Raw genomic sequence first — 25267 nt, 5'->3', positions numbered from 1 at the left:
CTTAAAAGAAGACTTTTTTTGTGAGAATGTCATGGATTGGATGTTTGACAAAAAAATAATATTAATAAATATAATGCCATAACATTATTCAAATGTTTGACACAAAAAATCTATCAAATGTAAGTGAAAAATAAACAACATGCAATGTGAAAGCAAACAACTTAAAATTGAAAATATAACCTAAATTCAAAATCCAAAAGAAAAAGTTCAACATAATACTCTTATGTCAAATTCCAACATTACATAAGTAAGTTTCAACATAACTTAAGTAAATAATTCAAAAGAAAGGAAAAATATAAGTCTATAACTCCATTCACAATGAAATTCTACTTTAATAACGTCACCCGTTATATGTCAAGTTTGTTGATAACTCATTCTTTCCAATATTAAGAGGTGTAGTTTCAAATATTAGAATAATAACACGGTTATGCTAAATGAATAAAAACAAATACGAGCAATAACATGGAATCACAAGAAGTAAAGGTTGGAATGAAAAGAAAGAAAATGAAAAATAAATAATATAAAAAGAAAAATACATTTTAAAAAAAAAGTAAAAATAAAAAAGAAATTAATATAATAGAAATAAAAAAATATTAAAAATCAAAAAAATTAAAATAATAGAAATAAAATAAATTAAAGTAAAAAAATAAACAAACTAAAAAGTAACCCTGTAATTACACCAATTCTCAGCCCCCCCCCCCCCCCCCTCCCCCTTAATTGGAGAGTGTAATTACACCCTGTCAATTACACCCAATTCCTACCTAACTGTGTAATTACTTGGTCAAACAAACAGGCTAAACTGTGTAATTACACCCAATTCCAATTACCTAGGTGGCTTTCCAAACAGGCCCTTAAAAAAATTATTAAGTGTTTATTTACTATGTTATCCATATTAAATATGCTTTGGAATTCTAAATATGATTATTACTCCCTCAGTTTTATAATAACATGTATTTTTAGTTTGAGCATGCAACTTAAGAAAACTACTCACTCCTAGAAAGTAAAAATTATCTTTACTAACTTACCCTTAATCAAATGTCTTGAAAAAAAGTAGCTCTTTCATGGTGTCTTGGTTATATATAAAACTCCAATATATTTAAATAAGGGTAAGGTTGGAGAGAAAAAATTAATGTCTTCTTGATTTTGAGAAACACCATTTATTTTGAACCAAAATGGAAAAATAAAAACATCACTTATTATGAAACGGAGGAAGTAGTACTCTAATTAGTTTGAGAAATTTCTATTATATATAAGTGGCTACGAGGACTAACACCGCATCAAATGCTTGTACCAAAAGCTGTACAACTTGTACACGCAATGAATGCTTGTACCAAAAGTTATATAACTTGTACACTTTACCCAACTACTTTTTTATCCCACGTGGACATATGTCATAGTACTTAATATTTATTCTCTTCTCATGTATAGACGTATGCACTTCAATTTTAATTCCCCGACACATTTATTTTCTCCGTGCACTTTAACTTGTTCACTTTTGACTTTTCACATTCTTGCTGAATATTTATTCTCTTCTCATGTATAGACGTACGCAAGTTCAATTTTAATTTTCCTAGACAAATTTATTTTCTCCGTGCACTTTTACTTGTTCACTTTTGACTTTTCACGTTCTTTAAGTATTAATAAATAAAGTACCCCCTTCGTCCCATATTACTTGGCCACATTAAACGCCCAAGGTGGATAAACACAGTAACAATAAGTTGTACAAAAAGCAACTGAAATTGTACGCTAAGCCAGGACTAACATGTGTATATTTCAAAAGTTGAACATTAATTTTACCTCTTGTGTGTTTACTTTTTAAGTCCCCACGGGTCCGCAGTGTCTTAATTATCCTTTCATTTCCTTCATTTGGCATATACTCCCTCTGTCTCAATTTAAGTGTCTACGTTTGACTAGACATGGAGTTTAAGAAATAAAGATAGACTTTTGAATCTTGTGGTTCTAAATTAAAAATGTGTATAATATAATAAAATATCCTTTGAATCTTGTGATTATAACTTGACATGTAGGATATTTGAATTGTCAACTTACTAAATATAAAAAGAGGCGGACATAACCAAAATAAGACAAATTTTAACAACAATTGAGAAATTAAGGGGGGAAATAAGAAGAAATGAAAAAAAATATGGAGACTCACTGAGGAGAATCACAGTATACTTTACAAAATATAAACACCATAAAAACTAACTAAATTGAGTAACCAAATTAATCATATTGGGACTAGTGTATCGCACAGGCATAATTTGCTAGTAGTTACTTAATAATAAGGATAAAATTAAAATTAATAAATAAATCTCTCTTGATTTGCTAAACTAGACGAGTACAAGAATTTTCTTTTAATATATCGTACTAAACAAAAAGAAAATACGAGGACTAACCAGCGAAAAAGATATTTAAAAAGTGTAAAGGACTAATAATGATTTGTCTTTTGGAGAGGACTCAAAAACATTAAACCTAAGTTGAATACAAATGGGAAAAGTTCCTTTTCCGAAAAGCAAACATTTATGACTTCAAATCAAATGAATGCAATACGTAAATATTAAAAAACATTTACCCAAAAAACTTTCCAAAACCAAATGTATTAAGGATACAAGTTCTCCTAATCCTTTTTCCACGAGAATAATGATTTTTCTCTATTCCTTTATAGAGAGGCGGATTTATGTGGATGGATGGGGATGCCACGACACCCGGACCGCTCGGCTGAAACTTGGTATATATATGCGGATATGTATAAGAAATAAAATATATATAAGTTTTGCCACCCCCAAGAACAAAAGAGTGAAAAGTGCCACTGGCAAAGGGCATAACCTGCCACTCTTGCGACTGAAGATCAAACCTGTGTGCAGTACCATTTTGCATTTTTTTTTCCTTGTGCACGCTTCAGCTCTATTTTTCAGTTTTTGTATCTTTAATTCTTTTTACTTGCTATTCTTTGTTAATCCAAATTAACTCTTTTATGCTTTAATTAATTCTTGGCTCTTTTTACTTCCTCTTTCTTTAAGTATTAATCTCTTTATGCGTGCATTGAGTGTGTATCCTATATCAATGAGTACATAAACAAGCCCTTTAACTTGGCGCGAGCTGGTAACTATGACCTTAAACCTTTGCTAGTGCACAAGTAGGCACTTAAACTTGCCAAAAGTTGAACATATAAACACATATGCTGACGTGACGATGATGTGGCAGTGATATAGCACTGAACAAAACTATGTGTCACGTCAGCATTTGTGTTTACATGTTCGACTTTTGGCAAGTTTAAGTGCCTGCTTGTGCACTAGCAAAGTTTAAGGTCATAGTTGCCAGCTCGCGCCAAATTAAAGGGCTTGTTTATGTGTTTCACATAAATATTAAAAAATACTCCCTCTATTTCAATTTGTTTGAACCTATTTCCTTTTTAGTCCGTGCCAAAATGAATGACCTCTTTCCTAATTTGGAAATAAATTCACTTTATGAATGATTTACAGCCACACAAATTTTCAAGGCTTATTTTGAACCACAAGTTTCAAAAGTCTTCCCTCTTTCTTAAATGTCGTGCCCAGTCAAATGGGTTCATATAAATTGAAACGGAGGGAGTATATATGTAAATCGTAAATTTCAAAATTTTAAAACAAATTCAAGTTTTAAAATGATGAATATTATTATGTTAAGAGTTTTCAAATTTAAAGGTTGCTTTGATCTTTCCGCAACGTTCGCACTTATGTAATATGAGTGGGTTGAAGCTACAATTTTGACTCTTTCTACACTATATATCTACAAGAATACACCAGGAAAATATAGTATGAATCTATTGAGATAACGGTATTAGATGGTTTATAGAGGTTCAGATTTTTAACGTACAAAATCTTTATGTTTCTCAAAGTTTTAGAGGATAAGGCCTCTTACTCCTACCAAAAAAAAGGGCCGCTTAAGCATCGTTAACCGATATCCGCATATTCGTTCGATTTGTCTATATTAATCGAAATAGATAAATGACCCGAACCGTAACTCAATTTTGAAGAAAGCGATCCGTTTACCCTATTTGAACGGTGTGGCACCCCGAACCTTCAAATCCTGGATCCGCCTCTGCCTATATATACACACACTCATACCTTAAGCCTAAAAAATACATTCAGCAATAGCAAGTTTACTCATGCTTAATACCATCCTAGCTTTTGGTCAAGATTTCTTTTTATGAATCAAATGGAGGAGAAATCAACAACGTTGAAAACTACAAACATTGATTCCACAAAAATGAATCAAATGGAGAAATCAGGTATTAAGGATAAAACAACAATTGATTCCACAAAAGAGTCTAAGTAGCATTGCAGATCTTATTACTTGCATTAGTTGTAACACTCGGTGTCACTCTAGCTTTTCGCATGTTCTATGTTCATGAGGATACTGCGGTGCTTCATGACCCCAAGTTCCGAATTGAGATGGTGTCACACTCTTCATTTTCGGTATTAACTGATGGTAATGTTCATCCTCTGATTTTGCACAATCCTGACAATCGGAACCTCACTTTCTCAGTGTTGAACCCTAACAGTAATTACGATTTCTATTACGATGATCTCAAGGCTAGTATATCCTACTACAACACCCTTCTTTGGAGCGCTAATGTAGCTGGTAAATTCTATCAAGATGCAAGAGCTCAAACCTCAATCGATTCAACGTTTGGAGCTTTGCCTGAGCCATATGTATATTGGATTGGTACATATATCGCTGGTGATTTTGCTTATGGTCAGACCACAACATTTTATGTAAGCCTAAATGGAAACATTGAAATAAGTGATCATAAATCACCTTCTCACAAAAGTTGTCGAGAACTCCACGTGTCTTGTGATAGTTTACGAGCTGAGTTTTCAGAAGATACTCAAACTGAAGTTTTAGCTGTTGATTCAAAAGCTTGTGCAGTTATCTCTCAAGATTCAAGTTGTTGATTGAACAAAAAAGAATGTTGATTATCACGGCAGATCATTTAATTTGGAGAGTAATTAATGGAGGCTTCTTGCACGTAGGGATTTAACTTCATTGTCTCTTTCAGTTCTTTTGTGTTTTTTGTTAGTGTAACGTAAACCTGTTTTAGTAGAGAAATTTATGCACAGTGCAACCAATTTCTCCGTTCACTTTTACTTATCCACTATAGTAAAAATAAAAATAAATTTTCACTTTTACTTGTCCACTTTAGCATATCAAGGAAAGACGAACTTTTTTTCTTTTTCTTGTTTTACCCTGAAAATTAATTACTCATTTTCAAATCATTCTCCAAGTTCAATGAAATTATACACCAATTAATATGAATATTATAATAAAATACATACTTCGTTTATTAATTCTTAAGAGGCGTGCAAAGTCAAAAGTGGATAAGTAAAAGTGAACCGAGGGAGCGTTTCATTAGTTATCACTAAGATTGAACTTTATCAATTGAAGTTCTTCTGCGAGTTCCAGAATGGCAAAGTTTATTTGAGTGGCGCTAAATGCATTTCAATAACGTATCTTATCAAATTGAATAATACAGTTATAAATAGTCATGCAACCTAGGAAAATTTGATTACTACTACTACCACTAAAAAATTTTTAGCTCAACACCCCCCAACTCCTCTGTTGGTGGCCTGGTCACTCTACGCGACCAGCGCTACGCCGCTAATTTTAGATCGTAGTTTGACGACCTACCTTCATAAAGGTCTTTAGTCTTTTGATTAGAGTATGAGTCAACCTACCTATCTTATGGAAGGCAAAGTTTTAAATCATAGTTTTGACTTCATAAGGGTCTTTAGTCTTTTGATTAGCGTATGAGTCAAACTACCTATCTTCACAAGGATCTTTAGTCTTTTGATTAGAGTATGAGTCATGAGAGAGTAGAACTTAGGAAAAAGATACTCTTTAGCCTAAGTGAGTTTCTGTTGCATAGCTACTAGCAAGGACAACCATGCCAACCATTGGAACCAGTAGCAGAGATACCTCAAGACGAGTCAATTGACATCCTTTCACAAGAAAATCACGCTGTATAAATATGCTAAAAAAACTTATATGTTAAGACCCCCCTTAATAAAAAATTTGGCTCTGCCCCACCACCCAAAAGCAGAGAGTCTGGGGACTTACCTAGACATGCAAAACTTGAATAGCGCTACGGACTCCTGCCTCAACCGGTCAAGAAAACCCTTGCACTTCAACATTTAGAGCAAGGTAGAGGCATACGCACGATAAACACAAATCCTGTTAATTCATTTGTAGAACAAGAATGCTTCTCACTAAGATATATTTCAAAGAGCATCAAACTTTTTCGTTGTCTCGTCTGTGAACAAGTGATGGATATAGCATATTACAAGGATCAGAATTTTTTTCCAGAGGCAATTTCAGAACATACATTACGAAAAGCTAATTTACTTGAGAGCTCTATTTAGTCCACAAGCAGAGAGTAAATCGTCCGCACTAGTTTAGGATAGATGTTGCAGAGTTACTAACTCATCATTTCTGCAACTATCTTCATCTCCTGGACCCTGACATGCAAATAATTACATTCTTATAAGCAAATCATATATTCACTTTTGAAACTTGAAAATAACAAAGACTGCCAAGTAATGAACGTTTTAGGTATAAATACCAAATTCACTTGGGTTGCTAATCACAAGACAACTGAACATAGAGATTGATGCATTTCATGATATGAATTCTTAAAAAGAGTAGACGAGTTGTTTACCCCAAGCCTTTTCTCGGTCAAAAAGATGTTGGTTACAACCTTCAGAATTGACGTCTGGGTGGGCGAGCTTCAGCAGGGCTAACACGGATGGCCCTTCCATTTAGGTCCTACACCATAAAGTTTATCATGGAAAAGCAATCAAAAGCACGATCAATAAAGTAGTAAGAACATAAAGTAAGATACATAATTTAGCTGAGTAAGAAAGACTTACAACACCGTCCAAGCTTTCAATTGCACTGTTGACCTCCTCAGCGGAACTGTATGTTACAAATCCAAAGCCCCTTGATCTGCCACTATCTCTATCATAGACTACTTTAGCATCGACAACCTTTCCTTGCTCACTGAACAACGTCTCGAGTGCTTCTTGGTCAACACCCCATGCAAGGTTTCCTACATAGACTCTATTGGAGCTGTCCATGCTTCCCCCACCCCTGCTGCCTCCACCGAAAGAGGAATTGTCTCTGAAAGAACCCTCCCTTTTGGGTGGTGGTGGCCCAGAGTTCACCCTCAGTGCCCTCCCCTCAATTTCCTGACAAAAAGAATCAAAACATTTGGTTAGTGTCTAAACCAAAATCTAAACTGATAAGGAACTTCCGCAAAAGAACTTTTGCATAGAGAGATCGTTAACAACAAGAAGTTTTAGGTTTTCCACAAATGATGGTTGAGAATGAGAGCTGAAGATAATTTCAGCGGCAAATTGCCAAAATGTTACTCCCTCCGTCCCAATTTATGCTAAGGTGTTTGACTGGGCACGGAGTTTAGGAGAAAGAGAGGACTTTTGGAACTTGTAGTCTAAGATAAATCATAGAAATTTACGTGGCTATAAATCATTTCATTAAGGGAAAAATGGGAAGTTTAAGATTATTGTTACCAAATATAGAAAGATATCATTCTTTTTGGGACTGACTAAAAGGAAGAGAGTGTCACATAAATTGGGACAGGGGGAATAATTATTAAAAGGGAGTACTGGTCTTCCATTAAATCATTTTAAAAACTGTAAACTGAACACATCAGTTGAATTCCAAAAACAATTTAAGATATCCAAGGCCATAGGAATTTAAAACTTCTGGGAATATTTGGACATGTGCATTAGAGCATAATATAGCCAAGAAAGATAACAAAGAAAAAGACTTTACATATCCATTAAATTGTTGGCAGGCAGCTTCAACTTCCTCTTTTGAGGACATTGTCACAAAGCCAAAACCTCTGCTTCTTCCTGTAAGCTTGTCATAGATAACCTGCAAAATTAGCACACAATAAGATAATCAGATAAGAACCTTAAATGCTCAACCATGATTGGTTATTCAACCATTGCCAAGCAAAATTTCAACTTAACAAGTTCATTAGTTTCCCATCAAATCCTTAACAACCTAACAAGTACACCAAAACATCAATAAGGCAAAACAATTTCCTTCTATAACACCTAAGGCCATACTTCCCTAGTCATAAATAAAGTTATCCGTGAGAACCTTATCTAATTGTGAAAGCAACCTCATCTTAAAGTTTAAGTTGTTAGGAGAAGACACTTTTACTTACTACTCTTAGATATGCAACATGTCCTCTCATGTACTCTGATAACATGTTGAATTGCGTGAACATCTTATCTAACAGATTAAACTGTCAGACATAGCCACTTTAATGTGACTACTTTTACATTTGCACATACCTCAAACATTCAAAATTCACAAGTAAACTTATTCAAAATACCCAAACAAAACCTCAACTTACCTAAACAAACAAACCCCACAAAAAATATTAAATCTTTACTACTTCTTGGTTAACAAAGACCTTAAACATTCAAAATTCACAAGCATAGTCACTCTCAAAATAGCCAAATAAAACCTCAAATTACCTAAACAAACAAACCCCACAAAAAACAAATCTTTATATTACCTCAACCATCTCAACATCTCCAGCTTGCTCAAAAATCACAAGGGTAGTTAACTTTAACATAGCCAAACAAAACTTAAAATTATCTAAAACCCACAAAAAAAGATTAAATCTTTACTACTTTTAGGTTTCCACATACCTCAAACATTCAAAATTCACAAGTAAACTTACTCAAAATAGCCAAATAAAACCTCAAATTACCAAAACAAACAAACCCCACCAAAAATATTAAATCTTTACTACTTTTTGGCTAAGAAAGACCTTAAACATTCAAAATTCACTAGCATACTTACTCAAATAGCCAAACAAAACTTAAAATTATCTAAAACAACAAAAAAAAATAATTAAATCTTTACTACTTTTAGGTTTGCACAGACCTCAAACATTCAAAATTCACAAGCATAGTTACTCAAAATAGCCAAATAAAACCTCAAATTACCAAAACAAACAAACCCCACCAAAAATATTAAATCTTTACTACTTTTTGGCTAAGAAAGACCTTAAACATTCAAAATTCACTAGCATACTTACTCAAAATAGCCAAACAAAACTTAAAATTATCTAAAACAACAAAAAAAATTAAATCTTTACTACTTTTAGGTTTGCACAGACCTCAAACATTCAAAATTCACAAGCATAGTTACTCAAAATAGCCAAATAAAACCTCAAATTACCAAAATAAACAAACCCCACAAAAAAGATTAAATCTTTACTACTTTTAGGTTTGCACAGACCTCAAACATTCAAAATTCACAAGCATAGTTACTCAAAATAGCCAAACAAAACCTCAAATTACTAAAACAAACAAACCCCACAATAAAAAAATAAAACAAATCTTTATATTACCTCAACCATTTCAACATCACCAGCTTGCTCAAAAATCCCAGCAAGTGCAGCACTATCAACACTAAATGGCAAATTACCCACAAATATCTTAAGGTCAGGATTGTCATTTCTCTCTTCTCTTCCATATATAGGAGCATCATCACTTAAACCTTCATTATTATCAACTTCTTCTTCAATTTGGTCAAAATCAGAAAGGGTAACTTTAGGAAGAAAACAAGAATCAGAAAGGTTTCTTGAAGTGGATAAAGAAAGGTTTAAGGAAGATGGTGGAAGTGAAAAGAAGGAAATTGAAGCTGTTTGTGAAGTTGGTTTAGGGAGTGTTTGGGGTGTAAGTTTAAGGAAATGAAATGAAGATGATGAACAAGCCATTGGAGAGAAGGGGTTTTCAAGATAAGGTTTTTTTTTTTTTTAATTTTTTGAAGTGAAAGAATTGGGAAGATAGGTGTGTTGTAGATATGGGGATATATAATGTCAAATGTGGATATTTATTTTTACTTGTGTAGAAGAGATGTGATGTTTTGAAGAGATATTTTGGGTCCATAATAATGGATATTTTTAAGTTTGAGTTTTTAGAGGATTAGGCCCATGGGCCATGTTTGTTTGAGGCCTGATATAATTTAGGTTGGGAAATATACATAAAGGTATTCTGCGGCGATCTAGTTTATCAAATATGACCGAAGTATATATTATCTATACACTTTAGCTGTATAAGTAGGTATGTATATTATATGAACATATAGGTATGTATATTATATGTGTATTTAGATTGGGGTGTTATCTTCTTGTTTTTTTGTAAATTTTATGTTTCTGGTATGAGAGTTGAGATCTAGTGGCGGACCCATGTGCAAATTTTGGGTGCTCCAGCACCCATTAAACTCAGTCACGGAGTGTATAACTGTATAGAAAATATAAAGGAAACGGATATAAATAGTTAATACAGCACCCCCGAACTCAAAATTCCTGGGTCCAGCACCCCCGAACTCAAAATCCTGGATCTGCCACTGTTGAGATCATAGCATGTTACGCGAAAGCGTCACTTTCTTTGTGGTGTTGTGACACTTACATTGTTGTCTGCCTAGAAGAGAAACTCGCTTTGTATGTCACAGTTATTTTTTGAACAGTTATTTCATACAGTCAAATGCAAAAAACAAAAAAAAATGTGTAGAATCACACTACTCACGAAAAAGAAAGAAGAGCCACAGAGTTCAGTTTAAATGCGATTGTTAGCAACATGAAAGCAGATTCCCTAAAAGAAAAACCTCGTGAAGATTCAAGGGTGAACAATTGTCCAAAAGAAAAACCTCGTGAAGATTCGAAAACACAAAAAACTTATTCGCACTTGGTGTTTACACCAAGTCAATAAATGCATGGCATGTGTTTAATTTGTACATAGACCTGGAGCACTTAACCATAATTAATTAACATTCATTCTCATCTCATTAAATAACTTTATAATACTTAATAAATTTGCACGATTTGGTATAAACACCTGTTCCAATAAATATTTTACCTAGCTTCTTTTGGTCACTAATCGTATGTATAAATGTGATTTTAACAGAACTATTAAGCGAAGAAGTTAATTAATGCTTACGTTGAGCAATTGTACTAATATTTAAATGAAGTGAAACTACTTTTTTGGGATTGTTATTTGTTCAAAGGCCTCTCTTAGGACCAACTTTTTTTCTTTCTTGCTTTTTTTTTTTTTAAAAAAAAGTTCCAACTAAATGTAATGAAACGGTTCCAGTCTGTAGTTTTTTTTGTTTTGTTTTTGGTATTTCAAACATAAGAAAACAGTTTCCAGTTGTAGATTATGTAACTTGTAGCGTTTCACACTAATGATAGCCATATGGGATAGGAAAGTCAGTTGCCACTTGCAAGGGCAGAGCTGCAACCTGTTTGAAGAAGCCAAAAGACAACACGGGATAAATGGACCACAAATATCTTTCTTGATTCAAATAAAGGACTTATGGTTGGTAGTTGGTACTGCACCACATAGAGACACAGCTTTCACACAACTTCATTACTCAAATTGTCCACAAGTTTTTAACTCTAGTTGGCATTTGCATGGAGATAGACACAAGTGAATCAATACGGATTAAGAACATAACTCAAAGAATGTAAGAGGATATCAACTAATTGGGATAAAGATTTGGTCATTATCAGGGTAAAATTTACAAATAAAACTTCAAGACATTATCACCGAGTTTCGCCCATAAAAATTGAAACTTCATGAAGTGAGTATTTTTCAAAAACAGAATCAAGAAATGGTCAGAGGACGTTATTTCTTCGTCATTATTATTGCACTTGCCTTAGGGCAATGTTTTTCAAGATTTTAATTCTGGTTAGAAACATGTAGGCCCATGTAAGGATAAAGTTATAGAGAATCCTCAGTCTTCCTTAAAACAACAAATTACTCTTATTTATAGCCTACTTGTCCAAGCTTTTGGAAAGCTAGAAGCTAGAAGCATTTATTCGAGAAAAGAAAAATAATACGTCCTACTTTTTTTGAAATCTGTGTTTGGCCAAAGTAAAAATTTGCTTTTAGACAATGCAAAAGCAAGTTTTTCTACTGTTTTCGCTTTGCTTATACGGAAAAGGCTTAAATATGCCATTGAACTATAAAAAATTATTCATTTATGTCACTCGTCAATAGTTTGGCTCATTTATGTCATCGCCGTTACCAAAATGTCATGTCATTTTTCATTATCGTCGATTTTACAATGCCAGATATGACACGTGGCCTCCAATTAGAGGTCAATTTTTAATCCCAAATTAATTAAACATCCAACCCATTTTGTAATGGCGATGACATAAATGAGTCATTTTGTAAAGTCGATGGCATAAATGAGCCAAACTATTGACGAGTGGCATAAATGAGTCATTTCTGATAGTTCGATGACATATTTAAGCCTTTTTCGTTGTTTATATGTATCTTATTGATTAAAACCCTTAATAAATATTTTCTAACTTACATTTTAACTATAGAAAAGTAAAAACTTGCAAGGCTTTCTTAAAAAATATTTCAAATCCTTCTTTTGTTCAAACTATATTAATTCCAAAATGAACCTTAATAATTCCTTTTTCATAATTTGACAATCATAAGCAATTTTTGGAAACATTCGCTAAACACAATTTGTTTATCAAATACTTTTAAAATTGGTCAAACATAAACTATCATTCTCCAAAAGTATTTTCTCTAAAAGCTACTTTGACAGAAATGGTTCTCAAAATAAACACATTTTAGAAGTTTGACCGAATAGATGTTTAGTATCGGAATTAAATAAATCTAAATAAACATATGTAAAGTATCGGATTCACATAATCAACCTCAATTAATTGAATTTGAGGCGTAGTTGATAAATTTGATATGATATACATAAACAAGTGTCATACCCCATTTTAACCGGATTAAATTAGAAGTACGACATATATGGAGATTCCTGTTTTTGTTTGGTTTGTTTTAAGGAGTCGCCACCTAATTATTTACGGTGAATTAGGACACCTGAAGTTTATTAAAATTATGTTTAAAGTTAACTCTGTTTAAGGTCTGCGAAACTTAAAATTCTAGGTAAGGGTTCAATTAGTCTAAAGGTAAGGTATTAGGCATCCTTTAAGACCCATTAACAATGGTTAACCGACCGGACTTAATTAATTAGGCTAAAAATGTAGATGAAGTATTTTATCATATTTAAGAAAAACATCTTATATTGTTAAAGTTATGGATAGATATATAAGAACACTGTTTAAAATAAGACCGGTAAAAAATAATGATTTGCATAAAAAAAGTTTAGTTGCGGATGAACTGAGAAAGTGCAAGATTGTGTAGCATTTTGTAAATATGGGAGAAAATAAGTTATGTCGACTAACAAATTAAAAGAGTTATTGTAAGATTAATAGTAATAAAACTTTAAAGATTTTATAGGAAGACTTATTAGTTCAATACAAGCTGTGAAAAGATTGTTTAACAAACACGTATTTCCAGTATTGGGAAAGTAACTAAATTAGAACAGTTATCCATGAAAATAGTTAGTTTTCCTTATTTCTCAAAAATAGTAAGAGTGAATCTTAATTCTCAAAGTATATAATCATGCTATTTTTAAAATCAATTATCCCAATAAGTATTATAGATGCTATAAATAGTTTAGAACGTAAACAAAAGAGAATGTAATTTGTGAAATTAACTACCGGCTAAAGCTAACCCATTAACTTTACTAGATTTCATCTAAGTTAGGAAAACAAACACAGTAACGGGTTAGTCAAACAATACAAGTTAAATGTACAAACAAAGTAGAGAGTGAAATGAAATCAAATGGGTTCTGCCCATTTTCTGGACTGCTGTGGCTCTGACCACTATTGGGCTTCGGCCCAGTAGCAATTTTTATATGTTGCTGTTGTTGTCTTGCCTATTGGGCTTTGGCCCAGATTTTTATTTCCTTGTTTGGCTGCGGATTGGCTGCTACTATGTGGGGGCTGACTCGAAAGGAGTTGTGTTGGGTTTTATCCCAACGCCAAGTGCGGAAGGAGACGAGTCCTAGGGACTCGTGTTCGATAGTCATGCGTAAAAATGAAAAGAAAAGGATTAGCATATAACCCATAAATAAAGCTAAGATTAATGTATTAATGACTTCTAAACAAGCAATGAGAAAAGAGGTTAGACAAACAATAGCTGGCCCATATCAGATATTACATAATGCATATGAAAAATATTTAGAGGACTGATATACCAAACTATACCTGATATACCAATCTTTATATATCGGGAATATATAAGGGTTGTATACATCTGGTATACCTAGATATGCGCTCCGTATATAGCAGCCAAGACATAAATCAAAGCTTAATTTTAGAAGATGTTATACTATACTCTATTTTGCACTTTAATACCCCTGTTTTCATGCCAGGATGTGCAATATACTGGGAAACCACTTTGACAGAGAAATGCATACCAGTTGAGCTAAGAATGCACTATATCACGCTATTATGCTTCTAACAGGGCATGTATTGATGTTTCACGTATTAGATAGTGTCATTGTGGGCAATTTTGAGCAAGAAATTTAGCACAACAAATGAATAAGCAGGTGGCATGGTTATCACTTTGAAGTGCAGGCCTTGTCCACGTTTCAGAAATTTCAGAGGATACAAGAGCAGTCATGCTTTTATAAAGGAACGACACATCAAGACATGGTTTATTAGTTCACTATCAATGCTAGTTAGATTTGTTTTCATGGCATATTTTGCAATAGTTAAAATTAGGCAAGTTCACATTGGTTAATAGCCAAAATTGGTTAGGGTGACTCAACAGCTGTCTATGCCTCTGAATTAAGCAGATTTGTGTTGGCGCTGGTCCGTATCAACCGAGGCAAACATTCATGACTTAGACCTTTACTACTGACATGGGATTCTATTAACAGCTAGTCACATTTAATCTAAACAACAATAGTAGTGCAGGCTCAAAATCAAGACCAGAGGTTCATATGGCATCAGTCATATCCAGACTTAAAGCAGACAGCTATATCAGTGTAAGCTACTCAACATTTCACCAAGCGAGATGCGGGGAAACAGCAGGGTAGGGAAACACCAGGCCAACGTTAATGCAAAACTTAACGCATAATATCATAAGGTTGTCACAAAAATCATGTTTTAAACTACTGAAACTCCACAGATTCAACCATTTATCCAGTCTTCAAACACACGTATGTACTTAGGATTTGCAAAGTACCAAAACACTTTTAGAAGCATGTTTCATAGCTATGGAAGCCTAATATAGTACCTGACAACATGGACTTAACTCAATTCATGACTTTGACCTAAAATAAAAGTTAGGTGAAGGAATGTTATTAAAAAAAGTTTCAAAACAGATTTGGAAAAATCATATTAGCAGCAACTATGTTATCGACCACTTAAGCTTGAGCTAATCATGTTGTTAACCTTATTCTTAAAACCTTAAACAATGCACATAAGGACCTTAAGGCAGCCTACATTTGCTGCATTAGAAAAAGAAGGAAACTTAGCCTTAGTCGATCTTTAAAGGTTAGTAGACTCCAAATTCTGTATTGATAATCTGAACAGTACAATACCCTTGAGGATCATTTTGGTGAGAGTAGGCTTAACTGGACTTCTAATATGTAATGAATACATAATTTTATCCCTATTTAGAATGGTAAGGGTTAGTATTATAGATTCGTTACAACTCCAAAAAATAAAATTCTCATCAGATAAAAGTGGAAGGGAAGACCAAACTCATCTTAACGTTTACTCGCATGACATCGACATACCTTCACATTCAAGCACAACATTCAGCTAAAAATTTAGTTGACAACTAAGTGGTAAAATAATTACGGACCAGCTATCTGGTTTTTCGGACAGAATTCAAAATACAAACGCTAAACTCCAACATCCAGTCTCAGCCCCAACATTTCACACTCGGAAAACAAAGATCAATTTCAGCAAAAATGCATTGTACTTGACATAAGCATTCATATTCACAGAATTATATTAAGTACAGGAAAGCAACAAAATTGCAAACAACACATTTTATATTACGGGGGAACTCATCTTAACAATAACGAACAACGAAAAATGGAAACAGGGATAATGATTTTACCTGTTGTGGGTGCAGTGAATTGAGGTGTCGGGTCTCGAATCTACACTCGAATACGACGAACTCGAAATCGATTGAAGAAACTAAAGTTTTAAACAGAAAATGAAAGGAAAATAGAGTAATTATTCGCTGTCTTTGTTGATTAAAACTTGTGTTTGTGGGGGTTTTCGTTTCCAGATCTTCCCATGTTTGGATTCCTTTGTTCTCCCCCTCCCCTTTGTGGGATTAAACGTGGGTATTTATAGGCTAAGTGACTATGGTTTCTCGGACTCCATATTCTTGGCTCCAAAACAAGAACCGTTTGAAATCGAAATCGAATCTTTAAAGTTGTTTTCTCTTTTTTTTCAGAAATCTCAGAAAAGTTTTTGGCCATATATGTTGACTAATCCGTTGAAGAGGAGAGAGAGGGAGCAGAGAGAAGAGGCGTGGGGGACAGGGAGGTATGGAGATGACAATGGTGGAGATGGCGATGGTGGGTAGGAACGTGAGGAGAGAGGGAATGAGGGAGAAGGGGGTGCGGCTGAAGATGAGAGGAAAGAAAGAAAAGGGATTAGGGTTCTTTTGGTATGGGTGATGAATAGATGAAGTGGGTCGGGTCGGGTTAATAGTTGGGCTGGACCGGGTAGTTTAGGATATGGGCTGGTCTGTTGGGTAGGGGGATAAATGTGGGCTGATTATTTGTTTTGAGTAGGGAATAATGTATGTTGGTTGAATTAATTAGAGTATGGGTTGATGATTTGGGCCATTTATTTGGCTGAAATTGTTGACCCTTCATCTTCTATTTAATTATTTTTAGGTTTCTAATTTAATAACTGGTATAATATATATTATGTAAAGACAATAAATAATTAATATGTAAAAATAAATATTTTGCAAAGTGTTGTCTTGTAATTAATTTAATGAGTCCAAAAACCGAAAATGAAATGACGACGAACATTTAAAATTTGTGATAAAGTAATACTTGTAATGTTAAAAATAAAAGTAGTGATATTAGTAGTAGCAATAAAATATTATAAAAAAAATAAAACATTTAGCTCGTCAAGTTAATCTAGAAACCCCGAGTAAATTAAATAAAAGAGGGACAAAATTGGGTGTCAACAACAAGTATACCGAATAAGAGAAGACAAAAAGTACAAAGTAATAAACATGCCTCTGTGTGCATGTTATGTTTGTATGCATTTCTTTTCATGGCTTTTAGATAAAAATTGGACATCCAAAGATACAATCAATACGATTAATACAACAACAACTACACCTCGGTCCCAAACAAGATGGGGTCAGCTACATGAATCCCCACTTCTACATTTAAGCTCAATGCGATTAACATCTAAATGGATGATTCACAATCCAGAGGGGGCTGCAGTTGTTAGATCACATTCCATTTGATGTCAACATGTAAAATCCCATCTTTAGAATTGATGAGATGGTACTTCTCGTTAATACGCCCATTGTAGATCACATCCATCAATTGGATATCTACATAGCCAAGCAACTCCTACGGACGAAAAAGGAAATTAAAATGCAACAAAAATCAATTTTTGTACTCAACAATTGGAGTAATGATTAGTTGAAGAGATATGTCGATGATGGTTCATTTACCTTAGACCGAAAACCAAATCTTCTCTTCTTGCTCTTGACTTCAATATGGATTAGGTCCTTTAATGGAGCCTCTTCCAACATAAACTGGAATTCTTCTTCCCATTTCGGATTCCAGGTTTTGTTCATTGCCTACAAGTCGTCGTTAAATAAAGGTTAAGGCAACAGAAGCAATTCAATAAGATGGTTAATTAAGTCCTTTTTTTTCTTGTTTCTTCTTGAAAATGAAAAAGAAACCATCCGTACTCTCATAACTCAAGTTGGATAACTTTCAAACCGTTCATCAAGAGGCGAATGTAGTGCAAAATCACTTCAAGTTTCAACAAATATTAAATTTTAAACCTATGATTTCAAAAGTACAAGAAGTTCAGTTCTAAGAACCTTCAAGGCTGAACCATTAAGTTCAAATTATGAATCCGCCTCTGTGGTTAACTGTAAATAAGAGTGCGAGAATCACCTTAGTTTTCTTTTTTTCTCCTCTAAGAACAACCACTGCATAAGGATTGGTATGGTGCTTCCCTTCAACATCTTCTGCAGCGATAACAGTAACCAAAAGCAAACCTGCTCCACGCAAGGAAATGTCATCCGAAAGGCTTGAAATACTCTCCTTTCTTTCGTGAAAACTCAGAGGTCCGCTAAACTTTACACTATCTTCTTGGAAAGGAATGAAGGACATCTCCAACATAATTTGGCCTCGTGGCTTCTTGTTCTGAGGGTCATTTGGTTTTGTGCTATGGACCAAATCAAGAATTAGTTCTTTCTTCTCATATGGGTTGAGCATTTTCAGTGGCACTACTTGCATTCCCAACTTGTCATGTGCCCCAATCTGTGAAACAAAGTGAAAATTAGGAAACAATGGCTCTTACTCTTGATGAAAATTAATCAAAATCAACAGATGAAGCGTTTCTAGTGATTCGAGTTTTTAAGGACAGAGTTGCAACATCTTTTTTTGAAATGTACTTGTGCTAACCGAGTAATCACTATTGAAAAAACAGGAATTAGCACAGGATAAAATTCCATAGCTAAACAGCAAATCCGTCATTAATCCTATTTGACGAAGGATCGAATTATCATAAAATTTTGTTAGCTATAAGCAATTTAGCGACGGAATTTGTAGCTAATTCAAGTTTTTTTAGTGAATTTTGAACACCAAGTTGGCAATAAACATAACCCTTTGCATTTTACTCCTCCAAGGATTCAAACTGATGTGAACTAATACTTCTTCATAGTACGCAAAATTTGATGTCATATCTTTCTAACTACTCTAGTTTTCAAAATCGTAACGCTTTTGTACCAAATTCCATATATTCAAACATTTTACTCTTGAACTCCAAGCAAGTAAATGGGGGTCTTTTGAAATTTCATATGGATGGTGTACATAACATAGTTCCCTCTCAGCAGAAAATCAGAAACCAGAATTCTAGCCATCAGAAAAAATCTACGAAAAATTTCCATAGCTTTAAACTTCAAGATGATGCCACAATATCATGAGAAGTCAAGATTCTTACCTTTTCCCAGTCATATAGATGCAGCTGCAGAACTTGAGCCTCGGGATCCTTTACGGTCAATTTGAAATCCTCGTCCCACACAGGATTTAGAGTGTTCATCTTTACAGTAGTCTTCTTGGCTGGAAGCCTGTCCCCACCTAAGCTGAGTTTAACATAAGGATCTGATTTACTCAAAAAGTCCATGTTCAAAAGTTTCTGTGCTCTCAGAACCTTCACATGTAGTATTCCAACAGGCTTCTTCACAGCTCCTCTATTAAAATTACAAAAGGCTAATGTTAGCAAATAATGAACAAATTTGAGCTACCAACCCAATACCTTAAGGTTAAACCACTTTGGATGCGTTTTGATATCTGATAGGGGAGACATCATATATTTATGAGACTTCATCTAAATCTAGAAGCTCTCCAAAATGTTGCCGTACCCCATATTGGATCCTTCAAAAATACACTACTTTTGAAGGATCCGACACGAACTTGTCGACATTTTTGAATAGTCTAAGCAACACAGAGTGACTCAATATGGTGAGTTCATAGAGGAAGCGTAGAGTTTTAAAAAGGCAGAGACAGAAATCAGTTGCTGAAATCAATTTTACCCGAAATTGATTTTAATACCACTTGAAAGAATCTAAAAATTCTATCCGAAAATTTGCAATGATTAGAGGACACTAAAATCTTTATAAATCCCTTTGGATGCCCTTGTATATATGTTGCATATTTTAACAGTACAAATTTTGAAATTTTGTAGTACACAAGGAATGGCAAAGTACATGAATAGTTCTTTCAAACACATGGACAGAGAAAAAAAATGAGGAAGAGAAGAAGGAAGACAATTTCATTTGAGAAAACCAAAGGTTAAGAAATTGTGTTAGGCTGTAATCCTTATATTCATTGAAACAACAAACAACAATGCACAAGTATCACGACATAAAAAGTGCAAGTGGCTCTCAGGAATTAGTCCATTGCCAATATTTGGACAGATCATTAATGGACAACTTACATTGAACTGTCAAGAATTGGTATGTCAAGTGTTTGTGGCCAGAGGTAAAGCCTGGCGACTTGCTTGCTTATAGTTTCCTGCCACCAAACGGATATTGCCAATTAAAATTAACTGAGAAGGGTAACGTATAAAAGACTCCTGTCTGTTAATAGACGGTTCATATCTAAAATGGAAGAGATAGCTGCAAACTTTATTCAGATCTATGTACCTATTGAGTGTATGTAACCAACAATGGCCAACCAAACTCAGATACAATGGTATCATAATGTTTAAATGTTTACAAAGGAAAACTTGGTATAACAGACTCATCCGAGAGCAATGCCTCTTAAGCAGATAAATCATGCTAATTACCTCTTTTTATAAGATTTTAAGGTGCACTTTCTATGATTATTAATCTGCAGCCAGGAAAGCGCTCAAGCCATTTCTATAATGTACGGTATTATCTTACTATAAAATCAAAGACTCGATGTGAATTTACGTCTCATTGTGAACAGATATCTTCCAGCTTATTTAGTTTCTTTAGGAACTGTATTGGATTGGGCTGTCGGAGTAACATAATTAACTCAAATTGTAGATGTTTTTTGTGGCAGCGCCAAGTTGAAAGAGTTGTTCAGTAAATTCCTTGATGCATGCTAATGAACTCACTTCTGCATATCACACATGGTTTTTGTTTCTTTGTTGTTATAACAGTGGTGTTCCGGCCAGCTTGCGCGCACTTCGACTAAGTCCACGTGATACCTGCTACCTCCCACCAACAACAGGCACCAGGTAACTCTACCCACCAAGGATTAGACAGATGGGAAGAAATCATTTCTTCATAGGTAACAGAAATAATCTTTGTGATTCAATCCTTGGATTTACAGATCAAATTGGCGAAAGTTCACAGAAATGATTATAGTATCATATAAGCTTTGATCTATATATATATATATATATATATATATATATATATATATATGCAAGCTTAGTCGTTGGAGCTTAGTACTTAGGAAGCACATGTAAAAGAGGAAGTGTACCTGAACAAAATGGTGTAAACCAGGGATTGCCATTAAATCTCCTCCAATTACTTTTAGCCCAAAGTCTACCTCTGGCTACATAGATGATTGATATTTTTAGTTAGAGAAGTTATGCAGAGTCAATTACCAGATTATACATTGCAATTTTCAACTCATCAGCAGGATTGAAATCGTTGAAAGCCACAGATATTTTGCAAGCTTACATACCTTCTTCATCAATGATACTATTATGCTTGAAAAGCACGGGAAGGTTGGGACAAAAGGCTTCAGTGCTGCCCTTGCTGTAGCAGCCATTTGGAAATCGAGCAACTGAAATACATCTAGCAAACGTTGGTAAAATTTCTCATTACGAGTTACACTATTAACATCACCCCAAAAGTTCAGTAAAAGTTCGTTCTCTATATTAATTTTATTGTTCTTGAAAACACGTCTTATTGAAGAAAATTAATTAATCGTAAGATACACTAAAAACAATTATCTGTCATGATCTACAACATATATAGCCTTGTACCTAAAAGATCATCCACGGATATTAAGCTCTATTAAAGCAATCAAAAGAAATGATGTAAATCAGAAAAGTTACACAAAAGCAAATTGCACAACACAGTTATTTGACGATCATGTAAATCTATCCTTCATAAGAGGAACAGAAGGGAAACTAATCATACCTGTACCGAGATTTGTAGAGATAATAACTTCAATGCCACAACTATATTTGGATTTCCAGCCCATCTGACCGCAAACTCAAATACTAGCTCCTTTTCATTGGAATCATATATTTTAATACCTGCCAAATTGATTGAGATATTATAGATGATGGCCTGTCACAACACTTCATGTGCTTGACGAAAATTGGTGCTCACCATGCAATCTAGGAGGAATTGTTCCAAGAGTGAGTTGCTCAAACTCAATAGATTTAATCTGATATTTGCCAATATACTCTGCAAAAATAGGTTCGCATGTGCTTTTAATAATTCCACAAATTGCCTGTAAAGGAAATAAAATCAGGCTACACTATTTAGGTATGCTGATATACTTCAGACCATTTCCATAGCACAAACAAGAACTAGATTCCAAAGATGATATGAATGATATGTCAGAAATACCAAGTGAAGAATTCGGAATTACCTTGTCAAGATAAGGCCACATATTGGCTATAAACTCATTGAACCAGTCAACCTACAGAGCGATATGAATAAAATCATTACCTAAATAAGATTTTGACTTGGGATATTAGAATGAAAAATTTTAAATTCAAGAGAAGGAAAGTGTTTACCCGCTCGTAGTCTGGATTCATCACCCATAATGGGAGTTCAGGTAGAAGATCAATTAACGAGTCTGGCTCGATTTCATCAAGTGGTGTACCTTCTGGATAATCCTGGAGAATTTGTGTTCGAGAAGTTCAGTTCAGTTTCAAATAAGTTGGTTTCCATTTGTTAAAACTTATATGGGAGCAGAAATTTGCTCAAGATGTATCTCTTTCAATTTTATAACATAACATATCAACATGTCTATCTGCACCTTACATAAAAATACTGGATATAGGCGGATTCAGGGAGCGTTATGTAGGTTCAACTCAGTGGCGGAGCCAGAAATTTACACAAGGAGACTCACAAGTAGCGAATTATGAACCCCTACCACTTCACTAAATTTTCTCTTATATCAAGGGAATTCAACAACTCATATATGACCCAAAAAATTGTTTGTTCCCTATTTTCACCATTTAAGTTATCAATGAACCAACCTAACTTCGCCATCACTGTTACATGTATCAAAAAAAATATTGTCACATTTCAGTTCTTACGGCCTGTGTATCGATTATTTTTTATGTAGCAAAATAGTCGATTCCATCTATTATAATAAAAAAGAAGACTCACAAGTTTTAACTGAACCCATTACTTTGGACTCTAACTATGTGTACGTAGGAAGAAAAAAACTAAAGACGAACATATGATAACATCCACTCATTCTGAATTCACTTACTCTAGATATAGTGAATCGCGCTATGATCAAAGGTTCATCTATGATACTAATTGAATTAAGCTACCAATTTCTAGTGAAACATCATTCAAGACAACAACAACATATGAAACCAGAACAAATACAAGAAAGTATGATAAGCAAAGTCATTCTAGCTGAAATCTTCATCACATGGTTACTGTCCTATGATGATCAAATGAAAAAAAAGTTTTTTTTAAAAAAAAAAAAAAAAAACTTTTCATTGGAATGTGAAATAGTACATATGTAAATATTGAAAGAAGTGCATGTACCTTAACATCTCTGGGCTCGAAGTATATGAACAAGAAATAACCTGCAACCAAACCTATAGAAATTCCAACTCCAAAACCAAAAATTCCTAATAAACTTCCAAGAAATCCCATTTTCTTTGATCATTCACATAATTCAACGAACCCCATTTCACCAAATATTAATAAGGAACATTCAAACCAAAATCCATTTTCTGATTTCCATAATATTGTAACATGCCAGCCTTGAAAATTATAAAGAAAGAGAAAAATGCGAAAGAGACTTTTTTGTAAAGCTAGCGCTTTGATATTGACGTTGAGATTTGAAAGCGTTGATTCGTTGAAATTATCAACATATAAAAGATCAATAAAATACAAGACGTGGCTTTATTGAATACTACTTGTGCTTAAGTTTCTTGTTGCACATGACAAACACCACAAAATAGAATTTTGAAATTGGGCCCAAAGACAACAGCATTTGAAAATGTTGTTGTCTTTCATAAATAATCATGCAAAAAAAAAAATTCTTTTTTCGATTTTCCATCCGATATTTGATGTTCATTTTGAGATTTGATTAATTCAAAAAATTCCATTTTAGAGGTAAAAAGCATTCTATCAAAGGCAATGTCATTTTCAAGGCTCCAACCAGAGATCTCTCATTAAGAATAGAAAAGTATTTAACGCTTCACCGCAAATCATCTTACAACGGCTAGGAAAATTACTATTTCCTCCGTTTACTTTTACTTGTATCCACTATGAACTTTGCACATCCCTTAAAAAAAAAAGTGGATATTTGTCATAATACACATATTAATTGGTGTATGATTTCTTAATGAATTTGGAAAATGATTTGGAATGAGTAAGTAATGCTAAGGGTGAAACAGGAAAAGTAAATTATTTTTCTCTTAATATGATAAAGTGGATAAATAAAAATAAAATCTATTTTTAAAATAAAAGACAAATAAAATTAAACGGAGGGAGTAGTCCATTTGTCGTATACTACCATATTTCTCTGTCAGAAATAGCCAATATATCACGCTATTACTTCTAGATGGTTAAATATCTTTTTCTAATATAATTAAATAAAGAATAAAAATTTGTTCTATTTATTTTTAGTAGTCTCTGAATATGACATTTATTTCAAAAAGATTATTTGGGAGTATACAATCGATTCTTATGTTCTGAACCCCATGAAACTTTTCGGACGGAAAATTAATTAATATTATCCGCAACAAATCTTAGGATTGAAGGCTTCTTTCTTTTGTTGAATCAAGAATACACACCACCATAAGGTTATTGTGGAGTGATAAGTATTTTTTACCCTTAATTAGTGATTCTGAATTTGAGCCTCGGATCTAAATTGACTTTTATAGAGAACGCTTTTCACCGGAAGTATAAATTCGGATTAGTCGAGTTACAAAGCGGATGACGAACGAAAAATTAAAAAAATCATGAAGCATTGACTAGTTACTTAGAAGGGATGATCAAAGAGAATTAGCACGGTAGTTGAGTGGACTAAGTTTCCTCTGGTATATTTTATTTTACTTTACTACTATTAAGAAGAGTGAGTTCCAACTCACTTTCTCGTCGTCCGTCCCAATTTAATTAAAATAAAAAGGCTTAATATTTAGATGGACCTTTAAAATTGGTATGTTTTGTAAGATAGGCATATAAACTTATAAGGTGACCAGCTAGACACTTAAACTTACTCAAAGTGTATTTTTCAAGTTTTTCAGTTGTTTTGAAAACAAAAACTATATTTTTCAAACACTCACAATTTTCATGGCCAAACAAGCCCTAAATATATCACAAAATATTTTTTTTTAAATGCAAAAAATAAGGCAAACGCATATACATGAGACTATAAATGT

General features: G+C 33.7%; 2 protein-coding genes across 3 annotated transcripts; both read right to left on the bottom strand.

Annotated features, from left to right (window-relative positions):
- Positions 1-6224: 6224 nt before the first annotated feature.
- On the bottom strand, positions 6225-9885 carry LOC132630045 (29 kDa ribonucleoprotein A, chloroplastic-like). Its single transcript, XM_060345564.1, has 5 exons — positions 9434-9885; positions 7834-7935; positions 6909-7226; positions 6698-6804; positions 6225-6497 (listed from the first exon to the last, which is right to left on the bottom strand). Exons 1-4 carry the CDS (start codon positions 9800-9802, stop codon positions 6739-6741), a joined length of 855 nt encoding a protein of 284 aa, XP_060201547.1. The 5' UTR covers positions 9803-9885; the 3' UTR covers positions 6225-6497; positions 6698-6738.
- Positions 9886-17165: 7280 nt separating this feature from the next.
- On the bottom strand, positions 17166-23712 carry LOC132630043 (synaptotagmin-3-like). Of its 2 annotated transcripts, XM_060345560.1 has the most exons (12): positions 23421-23712; positions 22427-22528; positions 22279-22329; positions 22014-22137; positions 21819-21937; positions 21358-21459; positions 21151-21225; positions 20135-20211; positions 19139-19388; positions 18088-18456; positions 17634-17762; positions 17166-17529 (listed from the first exon to the last, which is right to left on the bottom strand). In XM_060345560.1, exons 1-12 carry the CDS (start codon positions 23529-23531, stop codon positions 17401-17403), a joined length of 1638 nt encoding a protein of 545 aa, XP_060201543.1. In that variant the 5' UTR covers positions 23532-23712; the 3' UTR covers positions 17166-17400. The 2 variants fall into 2 exon arrangements, with proteins under 2 accessions (XP_060201543.1, XP_060201544.1); XM_060345561.1 differs by lacking the exon at positions 23421-23712 and having other exon boundaries at positions 22014-22091; positions 22427-22506.
- Positions 23713-25267: the final 1555 nt, after the last annotated feature.

This window comes from Lycium barbarum, chromosome 3 (genome assembly GCF_019175385.1).
Source record: "Lycium barbarum isolate Lr01 chromosome 3, ASM1917538v2, whole genome shotgun sequence".
Lineage (NCBI taxonomy): Eukaryota > Viridiplantae > Streptophyta > Magnoliopsida > Solanales > Solanaceae > Lycium > Lycium barbarum.
The sequence above is the reverse complement of the archived record's forward strand: the minus strand, read 5'-3'. Positions and strand labels throughout refer to the sequence as shown.